This window comes from Schistocerca serialis, chromosome 12 (assembly GCF_023864345.2).
Source record: "Schistocerca serialis cubense isolate TAMUIC-IGC-003099 chromosome 12, iqSchSeri2.2, whole genome shotgun sequence".
Classification (NCBI taxonomy): domain Eukaryota; kingdom Metazoa; phylum Arthropoda; class Insecta; order Orthoptera; family Acrididae; genus Schistocerca; species Schistocerca serialis.
In genome coordinates, this window is record NC_064649.1 from 82,276,806 (window position 1) to 82,290,809 (window position 14,004).

The following is a 14,004-nucleotide window of genomic DNA, read 5'->3' on the forward strand; positions in this document are numbered from 1 at the left end:
TATAATAAATTCTGACAAAAATATAAGAAAACATTTTCAATTCAGTATCGACAAATACGGTAAAAAAAATAACATCTCCCAGATCCATTACACAGTCAACAGTGGTTTTATTGATGATTTGTTTAGCCAGAGAACAGAGTTGAGGTATCTTTTGTTCTTTTTCCTTAGCCTATTTTACTATCTGTTGGATGACAGCAATACTCTGTTCTGTTGATTGGTCTCCTAAATTTCACTCTTCAGCTTCTAAGTAGCCCCTTTTCTGCTTGACAACGGCCAGTCTCACTTTTTTGTATCCCCCTTTCAGCTTTTGCTACGTATATCTTGAGCCATCATTATCTCTAGTCACAGTGTCCTGATCGTGATTGAAGAGCAGGGTGAACAAAGTTTCGTGTGGATGGTTTGCTCCACAAATTTCTGAGCATTGGCCGAGGAATAGTCCAGGCCGGTTTATTGTGAATTCGTGCCAGCAGCCACAGTTTATACGATTGATACAAGTGAATGTTATTGGTTAAAGCAGTTGTTTATATGTAATAAACACCAATGGATCTGTGTGATTTGTTTGCAGTAAGTAGTTTCATCTCACATAATTAATGGTGACTATGCAGTTTTTACTCCACTTTACTTAATATGCAGATAGATGACGCGCTAAACGGAAGGGGCTGTTCACTAAATTCCGGAATCCGATCTTCACCAAGGATGAAGAGCATATATTATTACCACCAAATTTCAAATCGCGCAATGATCATCATTCAAAGATGAGGGAAATTAGAGCTCGTACTGAGGCGTTCAGACAGTCGTTTTTCCCTCGCGTGTACCACAGGTTAAACAGAGAGAGGGGGGGATTTGACTTTTGCACAAATTGTGCCCTGTGCCACACACCACTTGGTATCTAACAGGGTATATATGTAAATATAGATATGTTGAATATTTTCAGTTTTAATTGTTTACCAAATTATGTATTTTAAAGAAATATCACAGTATTGTACGCCTACAGTTAGCTGTAATAAATGTCCTCCGATTTTTGTAACTTGTGTACAGTAAAACTGTTGAGTCTCAAATAATTAATGGTATGCCCATGTGGAGGGCATGAATGTTTGGAGATGACACAAGAGAGGCCATTGCAGTCTCTTATAGGCAACAGCTTCAGTTTTCTCAAACAATGGAAAACCCAGGATGGAATGTAACAATATGAAAAGGAAAGTTGCTACTCACCATAGAGCGAAGTCACAGATAGGCACAACAAAAAGACTCTCACAATTAAAGCTTTTGGCCTTTAAGGCCTTTGTCAACAACAACACTCTCACTCTCGCGCAAACGTGACAACTAAACTGCATTTTGGTTCCAGTGGTGTAGGGATACCGTTGTGTGCCAGGACTCCAGGTATCTGTCGGCAAACAAACAAAAAGTTAATTATATATTTTAATTATTTTCAGCCTTGTGGCTACATCGCATGGATGTGTGTCAGAGTGCCTTCACAGAGACACGTGCAATGACATTTTATTTCATTTCACAGCACACCACCTGCCATTGAGGTGACAGAGCTGGAGCCGAACACCCTGTACGAGGTTAAGATACGCAGTGAGGACTCGGCTGGACGGAAGGGTCCCTACGGGCAGACTATGGAAGTCAGGACACCTGAAGACAGTGAGTGACACCAGGACTGCTAGTCTTTATTCACCACTTTTCATTAAAAATGAAGTGTGTTTCATCATAGATATGTGATAATAGGTATTAGTAAAGCCTTGATATTATCAGGAAGGAGACAGCAGTCTTAATGTAATTAGTGAAAAAAAATTTTGTAAAAATTTTTTTAACATCTAGACCACCTCCCACTCCCCTTTATGTAATTAGAGCACGGTAACTAGTTTCAGCTGCTATCTGCAACCGTATTCAGATTGTCGAAACTGTAAAAAAGCATAGAATGTGGTGTCACCGCCAGACACCACACTTGCTAGGTGGTAGCCTTTAAATCGGCCGCGATCCGTTAGTATACGTCGGACCCACGTGTCGCTACTGTCAGTGATTGCAGACTGAGTGCCGCCACACGGCAGGTCTAGAGAGACTTCCTAGCACTCGCCCCAGTTGTACAGCAGACTTTGCTAGCGATGGTTCACTGACAAATTATGCTCTCATTTGCCGAGACGATAGTTAGCATAGCCTTCAGCTATGTCATTTGCTACGACCTAGCAAGGCGCCATTATCATTTGCTGTTTGTCTTGTGATGCATGTACCGTCGGACCGATGTTCACCAATTATGGATTAAAGTTAAGTATTCCACAGCTACGTCCCGTTTTTGCTAGTTCATTTCCGTGTACTGTTCCAGACCTCATGCCAGCCTGCGTGAGCTTAAACGCGTGCCTTTCGGCTTCACCTCGTGGTGACTTGGCTGTCTTGCCAAGTCACAACATAGAATATGCAGCAAAAACTATCATCATTAGCTTTAGTCATGCAATTGCATGCATTCTTTTTTTCAGCCAACAAGACTACAACATTACGTATGTACAGACTTAATTGTTAGCGGGCCATCTTTTAAACCATAATCTCATAAGATGACGATAATAAAGAAGGCAAATGGACAGTTGCATTAGAAAAACTGCATCAAAAGCCCATTATTTGCAATCGTACTGCAGCTGGTATAGTGAGAACAATATATCCAACTGTTACAAGAATTGTCAGCTGCTCCATAACCTGGCGTACAAAGGAGAGACCGTGCTTGGTGTATAAAATAAACATCTGTATAAAATTTGCAAATGCTGATGAATAAAAGTCAAATGCCAGAAGCCCAACCAGCCTGCGAAGACATGTCGGAACTTTTAACTAACAAAAGTGGCCATTCATTTTCTTTATTACTGTCATCTTGCAAGATTATAGTTTACAGGCTGGCTTGCTCACAATGAAATTTGTAACTACATGATGTCATCATCATGTTGGCCCACAGTAAAAATGCGTGTAATGGAATGATTACAACTAATGATGATAGTGTTTACTGCATGTCAGTGAATGTAACAAAAATTTAAAAACTAAGATCCACATGTACAGTCTGCAAGCTACCTGATGGCATGTGACAGAGGGTACTTTGCTTATCACTGGCACCCCCCTTCTCCTTTTCCAGGAGCGAATGGTCCGAGCAAAGGAAGTTTGTTGGTAACCCGCCCTGTGAGCTCCAATCTCTGTAATTTTACCTTCGTGGTTCTTGAGCAAAATGTGTATTGGACATGGTAGACTACATGCTCCAAACCAAAGATGGTACATGGCGCAAATATCAATACACATCACTGCTGCCACATGTAGAAGGAAGAAGAACCACAACGTAACCGCGACAAGGGTAGGAAACCAAACACAGATAGAGAGCAAAGTTCACAAAAACGCATAGTTGGGAGAGAGCACAACTCAAACGTGTTATTGACTTGCTCAGTTTGTTAAACACTTTCTGTTGAACAAAGCATAAGATTTTCTGTAATTGTAATCATTTGTTTGTCTACTGATCTGTCCCTTTTGGATAACTCCTTTGTGGTGAGTCATTTTCTTCGTTTGTCTTAGTGTGTATAGAGGAAATTGATTACACTCACAACATACTAACCCAAAATCTCGTGGAACTCTTATTTCAAGAATCATTAACACACGTGTGGTGTGCGTACTGTAATACCTTCGGTACACACACCATCAGATTATTTGACTTGTCGCTCTAACGAAGTAGGCGAGTGTCAGCAATATGTCTCGTGGTCTTATTGTGGCGTGTTTATCTTCTGCCGTCAGATGATAGAAATGCCACTTGCACGCTTAGAGTAGCAGATAGACGGTGACCAACTTTAAACAGAACTTGATTAATTTTCACACACATTTATTAAAATAATAACAAGCATAAACATTACGCAACTTGATTCTGGATGCTATTTACAATTGACAATCTGAAGTTCCTTTGGTCTTGGTACTTTGATCTTATTCTCACATATCTCTGATACTTGACAAAGTGTCTATACATTTATCTTCATACAGGAATATGATAATCTTCTTAGGTGCAGACTGAAACAGGACTGTAGACTGGTACAGACTAATGCAAACTGGTACAGACAAATGCAGAGTGACTAATCGGAGGTCTGTACACTCGTTATAATGCCTCGTATGTTCAGGTATCACTGCGCAAGTGTGATCCGCGAGGAGAAAAGGTTCTACGTTAGCAGCAATCTCATTGGCTGCATTACATATTAATACGCAGATCGGTGGAAGCAGAATTTGGTCCGTCTCTAAGGCAGCGGCGTCTCGTAGTGCGGAGACGGACGAGCGCTGCGCCTGTGCTATTGTGCTTAGCGGGGCGTGCTCTAGTGGGAAAGTTGTGTATGCGCTGACTAGGCGGAACTATGTACACAACAACATGCAAACAGTGTGAAAGGAAAACATTACTTAAAACACAGTATACTGTGTTGTGGGCTCTGCTGTACAACATGTGACTATAATGAACCACTCCACTCCATTCCATTAAAGGCACACAGACTTTCTCTCCTCATTGTACAGTGCACTTGACACAATTCAGAATTTCACCACAATTAAACTGATAGAGATTGACTGCAGACCACAAGTGTCCATTTCTCCAAAGCCACTTATCTGTGTATCTTTCCGGAGTCACCATCCTCTTGCTCCACTGGAGAAAGACATCGACTACACTCCCAGTCTGTCGTGTTCACGAACACTTGGCCACATCCCAATACCATCAGTTATTCAAAATATCCTGGCTCCGTAGCACACCAGCTCACAGCTGACTTCCGCAGCTGTCAGCTACTGACCAGTTGACTGCCATCTGCGTTCAAATGCATTGCACTGTGATGGCTTAGGCCTTATTTCTAATCACAGCTCTTCCTCTAGATCTGCATTTCGTACTGTTTCCTAACACATCTTGTACATATTAAATATTGCTTTTTCTCCCTCTACTGTTTTTAGCTATTTTTCTGAAGATTTCAATAACCTCAGCCCACATTGCCTTAACAAACACTTTTTGAGTTTGAAAAATACAAATTCTATATTATCAATTAATGTGTAGCTGTCATATTACAGGAAAGTGTGGCAAATTACATTATGCAAATTAAAATGATTTTCTGCTATGTTGAATGCCTATTTATGACTCTCTCAAATGCCTATGAAGTATGAAGACTTTGTTCTTTCTACTGTGACCACTAGATGTCATTTTTGGGTGTCCAGCACAATCGTATTTTTTAACTACTGAAAGGTTTATTATTTTTGCTTTGTAGCTGTCACCTGGTATGTTGGGACCACTTAGCTATGCTAAATTCTGCATTTGGTCTAGTGCTTTATATGTATGTTTTTCATGTAAATTGGCTATGAAAGAAATTTAAACAGTATATCTTGTACTTACCTAGTTTCAACATTATCAGTTCCAAAGGTCATTTGTGTAAGTGGAAAGAAGAGCAAAATTTTAAAATTCCAGCTACAGATTTCTACAAACAAGTTATAACTTCCACAAAATCACAGACATTAGTCAGCCTGCAGGTAATGGCAGTTACCTATGAGATCAGCAGTGATTCGAAGGCGCCTAATTGTGTCACGTGACGAGTCTGCACCTGTCTGCAGTCCCGAGCCACGTGCGGGACGTGAGGACGGAAGCCCTGAACCGGACAGCCGTCCGCGTCACCTGGCGTCCGCCCGCCGTGCTCAACGGCGTCCTCGTCGGCTACACGGTGGCTGTCGACCCGAACCGCACGGCTGCTCTGCCCGGCAAAGCAGTCCGTGCTGCCAGCGTGTCCGCCGTGAAGCACTCTGCCGACGTAAGTGTGCCTGTTGCTTGAAACACGGGTCACTGTTAGTTATATATTATGGTAGTTAGACCGTATACTTGCCACGTTGATTCTCTGAACTCTGTCACCAAAGCTGTATTTAGTCCTTTAAATTAAAAAATGTGCACACAATTCCCTCTCACCACATCAAAAATAAACATACCACAACAGTTGCAGTTTAACATTCAATACATTTTCCTGCTCTTTAAATGCGCTGACAACTCGTATTAATGTGATATGTTATTACTTCAGCTTACATCATCATTCTTAATCATAATTGCTCCTCTAGCTTCTTTTGCAGCATGCTTGTAATGCTATGCATCTCTCTGAGGGAGAATGGCGATCCACGGAACACTTATTGCTGCATCCATGCATGTATTCCATTTAATTAAATTGTGCAACACACATTATCTGAATATTTATGTTTTACATATTATGTTATTGTCATTATTGAAGTGAACAATTACAACAAAAACTTCTGACATTACAGGGAAACTTTCATATGTGAAGAACCCTTGCAACGAGGAAGAAAATAATTAATGAACAAATCAATTTAAGCTATAACTCACTAACTACATTAGCCACTAAAATAGTAACAAGCAAAAATGTAAAACATAACCAGACTAAATAATTATTTAACTCCCGCTCTCCCTCTCACTTTCTCTTGAAAAGAAAAAGAAAACCTCACACAAAGAAGATGACTCTCTCTCTCTCTCTCTCTCTGGCTGCTGCGGCCATAAAGACAAACTTTAAATAGTTCCTTATACAAAATACTGAGTGACAAATAAGTCCACTGGATGAATGCTGGACACTGGCTGACTTAACCCTTTCACAGGCGCTTTTTTTGTAGCAACACAGCAAAGATAATTTTTATGCTTCCCTATTAGAATTGTGATCAATTTTATTTTTGTGATTTAGGACCAAAAACTATGGTGGTACAAACATTACACATGGCACCTTTGTATGGTATTAAAACTGTGGTGGCAAATGGATTTCTGACTTCCCTTTTGTGAACTGATGTGTGTTGTCATTATACATAAAAAATAATGAACAATGATTTCTGTTTTTATTTTATGTTTTCTTTTACAGTATTTAAAAAAAATATTTGTTTCCGATACTGAAGTTTGTTTACCACAGTGTGAAAACAACCTTAGAAACTTTATCTCACAGTATCTGATACAGGCCACAATAATGTATATTGCAGTAGCAAAGCAATGTGCCCTGACAACAGAAGTGATCCCACGACAAGCAGAAACTGATTGCTGTAGCAGTTTTCATACACCTGGTGCACTGTATACCACAAGATGTCAGGAATAGACAGTGGTGGTGAGATGTATTCCCAAAAGCTTTGGGATACCCCTAAGTTGGTGGTAAGTATGCTTCCTAAGGACCACAAATAACAGATTAATTTTGTGGTAAGTATATTCCCAAGCCTCTTCCAGAAACTACTGTGTTTGTAACTATAGTTCCCATGAACCATTAAAACACCATTGTTTGGTGGGATATATACTTCCCACAGTATCAAAGGCTATATTTCACAACGGACAGAAACTACAGTGGTGCAGTGGACTGCCACTAGATGCCAGGAGCGTACAGAAGTAGTAACACATATTTCTTTAAATGCTGTAAAGAAATACATTTTGTGGGAAGATGAATCCCTAGGCAGAGACTTGCTTGACAGTGCATCCGATATTATTGAACAGAGGTTTCCGAAGGCTTTCAGACTTCCAGTTCCCACAAAACTGTGTCACGCAATGAGCAATTCACTCGGCTTATCTGTGGCATCTCTTGCCTCGTCCAGGAGGTGTCTTTACGACTAGCACTAGTTCTCGGTTCCACTCGTCGTACATGTATTGTATTCAGTGGGGTACACTGGACCGATGACATTACTCGTCTAGTGTAAATCATGAAAATGAAATGTCGCTAGGGCCTCCCGTCGGGTAGACCGGTCGCCCGGTGCAAGTGTTTTGATTTGACGCCCCTTCAGTGACTTGAGCGTCGATGGGGATGAGATGATGATGAGGACAACACAACACTCAGTCCCTGAGTGGAGATAATATGCGATCCAGCCAGGAATCGAACCTGGGCCCCTTTGCACAGCATTCTGTCGTGCTGACCACTCAGCTATTGGGGCGGACAGTGTAAATCATGAAATAGTGCGAATTTGTCAGATGTCTGCGAGTCGTGTAACTGAGGCAGGACATGGGGACCAGCCCGGTATTCATCTAGTGGGATGTGGAAAACCGTCTAAAAGCCACATCCAGGCTGGCCAGCACACCGGCCCTCTTCGTTAATCCACCGGGTGGATTCGATCCGGGGACGGCACGCCTACCCGAGTCCAGGAAGTAGCACATTAGTGCTCACGGCTAATGTGGCGTTCGGTGGGTTATTCAGTGGTTTGGTATTTAACTAATTTGTAAATGGAAATGATAATCTTATTTTATTACATTGAGTACTTACTAAATAATTTTTCTCCCGGCTAAAGATTTGATCAAGTTGCTAAAGAACTCCAAGTTAACGTCGTGTTAAAGTGTTGTCTGTAAGTTGTGTAAGTGTCACTAAATCACAGTTCATACAACAGAGTCTATACTACTATTGATTAAGATGGAAGCAGTTATCTTCAGCAAAATGATCATTAAAACCACCGAATATCAGCCGCGCACAACACTGACATATGTTACCTGAAACAATATTCTTCGCAACTCGTGCGTAATTAATTTCGGCTCCATACATCAGCTACAAAGGTTTCTTATAAGGATCGTGCTATGAGCACTGTTTTTAAAGAACCAATCTGATATGAATCATTTTCATTAAAATGAGTTCGGGACCACCAGTGCACATTTATTTTTACACATTTGTATTACGTTCAGCATTTATGTCTGCAGAGTTGTGTAATTAGAATTTGCCGCTGTGATAATTGTTAAGATGGCGGCAGACAATTGATAGAGACTTTCTATTGTTAGAGCAAATAAGTATTTTAAATGCTTATTGAACTTTACAGAAACTCTACTTTTGTATTGTGCACTATTTAGACTTCATCAAGCAAACATTTGATTTGTTTCTAAGGAAAACACAGCCAAACACGCGATACAAATCGCTATCATCAATAGCTGCGCTCGTTGCAGCGGAAAGAAATAATTAACACAGATAATACTTACTGAGAGAGGAATTAGAGTTACAAATAATTAATCACTCATATTTATAATAATAATGAACTCTATTTTCAAGTAATAATTAACAAATAATTACAATTTCTTAACAGACCTCAGTTTGATATGCGTCTTGCGTGCTGAACCTACAAAAGCCAACCAACAAAAGGTAAAAACAAAGGAAGACAAACGCAGATCATAAAAGGAATTTAAAATTATCGTTGTCTTTGTATGATACACATCGATATGTCCAATTACATCGTAGAATATTATATAAATAATTAATTCACTATTTTTTCATATGTCGAATAAATAATGTTTATAACTGTTAGAGGCGTAATTTCCTCTCGTCGCATTGTAGCCAAAAATTTATCTCGTGGATGTTACAGTGCCCATTGGGCTGAGAAAAAAAATTAGTTTATCTATTGTATATTTTTTTTTATCAGTCCACGTAGATTTGCTACTCTCAAGATGCAAATGTTAATTTCAATGTTGTTTTAGACATGATAAAATTATAGTTGAATCGAGTACTTTAAATGACTTCAGTGACTGTATTATCTCGGAAATTGCTGCGGATACTTCCCAGATTAACTTATCATCCCCCCCCCCCCTCCGCCCCCCCCCCCCACTGCCCCCCCCCCCCCCACTCCCGCCCCCCTCCCCCCCCCCAATTTGGTTTCACTGGACTTGGAAAACCGGGAATAAAACGGTCCAAGGGGCTTCAAGAAAATACAGACACCTACTTTTAACAGTCAGGCTTGACATGAATGTAATAAAATATGCTGGAAAATGCAAATTTATGACTCTGTTGTAAGCATCTGAGATAATGAATGTTTTTTCATGGTGGTATATCATAATTTCCAAAGTCACTCATTTATCGAATGTCATCCGAATTTGCTGCTGACGTCGTAAGGCCGCCCTCGTGTCGAGCCGTTGGACCGCAGACAGGTAGTGGCTGCTGCTGGACCGCCCCCGGCCGAGTCGGTGGGGCGTCGGTTGCCGGCAGCTGCATCGTGGTTTGGATCTGCTGCTGGCTAGAAGTCGCGCTGCAGCAGGTCTTGTTTCTCCTTTCCCACGTCCCTCAGTTTAAGGCGGGTACAAGAAATGTCAAAATATAAGCATCAGTGACAAGATAATTACTATTCTCATCCTGTGGAAAAGTTTATTAGTGTCCATTTCACTTGCATTCACATGGATGGAATTAGACTGTTTTTGGAGTATGTTCTGTATTTTGACACTGTTCAACACAATGTAGTGATTCACATGTAAGTTCATCACAATATGCATATTTTGAACACTGCACCGTTAATCATACAAGTGTCCGTAGTGTGCTTCGTTTACTTAAGCGGAATGTAAATATTTTCGCGACGCGCTGCGTAGCCAACGTTGCATTATTGTTTTGCCACGCGGCTGGCTGTACAGTCTGTCACATTAAATTTGGCACGCGGAGACGCTTCATATCAAACTACTAAAGGTCATCAGTTCAAGTTAATTATTAATTCAGTCAACAGTACTCAACATTCATAGCATTGCTGCTAACTTTGACACTCCAAGAGCGTTCATAAGGTTGCGTGATCACAGTTTTTATCACTGTTCATCATTATTCACAATATAAATCACAGTTCTTCACGCGTCCACTAGTTCCTGCGAAACACGTTTCACTGTTCTGATTGCTGTCAGTAGTTTTCCACAGTACTTAACAGACAATCTATATGCAAATGACACTTTTCAAATAATGAGGTCTGGTACACTTGCACGTAAGTTCATATTACCATGACTGAATAACAAAATTTAAAATTTTGCACTGTCACATAAACATGAGACAATATAAAACTTTCAGAATCTGCTACATTATCTTGACCATGAGATCATTACTGAACTGTCCAGATAACAGTACATTTCCATTTTTATTACAGATACATATACTTATATATTTATATTTTTTTATTGGGATTGTTATTTACCATGTTTTTGGGACAGATGTCCATGTTCGGTTTATCTAACCGGAATGTTGCTCATAAGAGAATTTTAAATGACTGCGTAACGAAACCGTGTACGTAAATCAGTACACATTCAGATTTCGCTTCACTAGTGATGAAAACAGTTTATTATATTATTTATTTATTTATTTCTCAGTTACACAGCTCACACACCACCAACACTCACTACGTGTGTGGGACTACATGACTCGATCTTATGAAAATATTTTTGTTATATCCATTCTTACACACGAACAAATATATTATTTAAGCATTTTAATTATTTCTATCCTACGTATAGAAAGGTAAAATTCCTCACATTTAATGCAACAACACTCAAGTGTTTATCAAGTTATTTATCCCTTTTAGAGTAAAAATACATTTATTATGGGGATTCTCTACACCTTGTTCAAATAATTCAACAACATTACAGTGTAATACTTGACATAAAAGCTTATAAACTAATAACATACATAATATTATCAAATTATTATTTTACCATAAACATTATATTTACAGTTATGGGATAGTGCACTTGCACTTCTGATTGGTCCTTTGCATATTCACTTCGTTTTTCTTAGTCCAGGGGACCGAGTAAGATGCTCTGCAATAGGTCTTGTGCGGATATACTTTCATATTATACTGGTAATCTTTTATGATTCCAGGGCGTTCAGTGAATACTTGGAGGTATCCGGATAATAATTCTGTTAATTGTCTAGCCTGTGAAGCATTAATGCAAGTTACCTCCTGTACTTTCCCTTTTATTGTTGCAACGATGTCACTCACGTTGCTGGGTGCATCGTTATTTCGATTTTTGTGACACATCTGTGGGTGCTTATGATCCAACACTAACGACTTCTGTTTGCTGACAAAAAGATTCATTTTTCTCATCAGCGGAAGGTTCGCACGAACTCCCGATTCAGCATTAATGTTATAGGTCGCTGTTGGTACTTAAGTGCACATGTCCCATGGGCGAGATCAATTACAGCTTCTCTTTCCCGAAGGAAGTCAAGACCCAGAAGCACCGGCACTGATAAGTTATCTATTAGTAGGAACGTGCATAATAAGCGATCATTTCCCAAGGAAACTTCCACCTGTGTCTGGTATTTTATACTCTGTGCCTTTTTTTCCCAATGCCCCTATAACCTTACAATTTGCCATCGGCAAAATCGGCAATCTCCTTATCTCCGATACCTTCTTGAAATACTGCGTGTTCATAACTGATACATTCGCACCTGTGTCAAGCAGAATAGTAGTTGTTACACCATTTACAGCTCCGGTGACACTTGCTTGGATATTTTCCTTTTGTGGCTTATCAGAGACAGCAGGTTCCTGATATAGCTCATCTTCGATCCTGTTGCCATCCTGATACCGTATCATGATTATTTTTTGTTCCGTCGACCTATTGCCTTCATTGTTGGCCTCGGCCACCTGGTGAAGGCCTACAGGAACCGAAATTAGTTTGTTGGCTTCTGAGTGTTTTGTTTTGTTTCCGAAGGTACCTCCACTATTCTAACATTTTGTGAGTTTTCAGTCGGAGGAGGCCTGCTTGGATCCCACCACGGTGGATATTGATTGCTTGGTATAGGTATAGCCTGTACATAATTTATTGGCTGACCTGAATTGATAGAATTTTGCTGCGGCTGCCAATGACTTGGCCCTGGCTGTCGCCAATATTCACTGTCACCCCGCATATTTTTAGGCTTGTCTTTATATGGACTGTCTGACGTGTTGTCATTTCGTCTCTTTCGGTTGCTATTGTTATTGTTTGGGATTTCATTGTGGTACGGCCTCTGATTACCATTTGGTTGTTGGTGTTCTTCGGCCTTTTGATAATTACTGTTATTATTATTGGGATAACCAAAATTTTGGTAGTAGGGATTCTTACTATTATTATTATTATTATTATTATTATTATTGTATTTTCCGTTACTATAAGCTTTACTTTTATTTTTCTTTGGACTACCTTCGCCCCTATTTCCATTATTTCCATTCCATGAATTTTTTCTATTAAAACTATTATTATTGCTGATCACGTCAGAATTTTTTCTGGCGTCTTCTTGCAGTAGATCCAAAGAATCAATTACAGACAGAAATTCTTTCAGTTCGGTGTCTGTAACATTAAATAATTTTTCTGTAATTTGTATGGGTAATCTAGCTTTTAACACTAACAATAAGTCTCTGGTGGTAACTGGCTCATCCCAGTACCGGGTCATGTTAATATATTTTTCAAAGTACTTTCTTAAGGAACCTGACTTCGGGTTGTATATTTCTGCATTGTAAACAATTTTACGGAGTCGCTCTTGAGTAGACGCTGACCAGAATTGATCAAGAAACGCCTTCTCAAAGTCGTGGAAAGTCTTGCAAGTTTCTGCTGCATTTAATGCCCAGAGCGACGCATCACCAGAAATATGTGAAACCACGAATTGTATTTTCTGTTCTTCCGACCATGATTTTGGAAGAACACTTTTGAAGTTTCGAATGAAAACTACTGGATGTATGTTTTTTTTGCTTTCTTCGTTAAATATTTGAAACTGTCTAGGCTTAATTAGGCTTTCCTCATGCATCAAAGTAGCTAAGTGCATGGAATTGCTATCATTCGCAGGTGGTGTGGTTACTTTATTACAAGTACATTCTATTCCACTATTATTGTTCCTTGGTGTCACATATTGCTCTGGTAATATCGGTTGATTACCAAAATTTGGTCTTCCTTCTGGTGCACTAAAATTCGCCGTCAGATTATCTGCGATCTTTTGCCTGTCATTACCAGTGTTGTCATTACTGCATACTGTCAGATTTTCAAAGTTTTGATTTTCAGATCTCAGCACCCTGGCTACTTCTGTTCGGACTTGCTTTCGGATTTCCGAGGGAATGTCCTGCTGCATTGTTTCCACAGTGGTAGCCAAGGCTTTGAATTGGTTCTCTAGTCTATCTACGTCAATTTGAAGACTATTGACCTGAACTGGAATGTTTGTTAACGGTTCAATAGTGGTTTTTACTGCATCAATCTCCTGCTTAAAATGGGTAGTAATAGCATTATCACGATCGACCAACACTTGATTTATCCTACGGACAATTTCTTTATCTCTT

The 14,004-nt window shown here is 39.7% G+C and overlaps 1 protein-coding gene across 1 annotated transcript in view; it reads left to right on the forward strand.

Annotated features, from left to right (window-relative positions):
• LOC126427952 (protogenin A-like) overlaps window positions 1-14,004 on the forward strand; it is a 438,352-nt gene that overhangs the window by 376,975 nt on the left and 47,373 nt on the right. Inside the window, exons 14-15 of the mRNA XM_050089841.1 lie at window positions 1,514-1,644; window positions 5,584-5,777. Of these exons, the coding sequence (XP_049945798.1) occupies window positions 1,514-1,644; window positions 5,584-5,777 (325 nt within the window). The remainder of the gene's footprint in view (window positions 1-1,513; window positions 1,645-5,583; window positions 5,778-14,004) is intronic.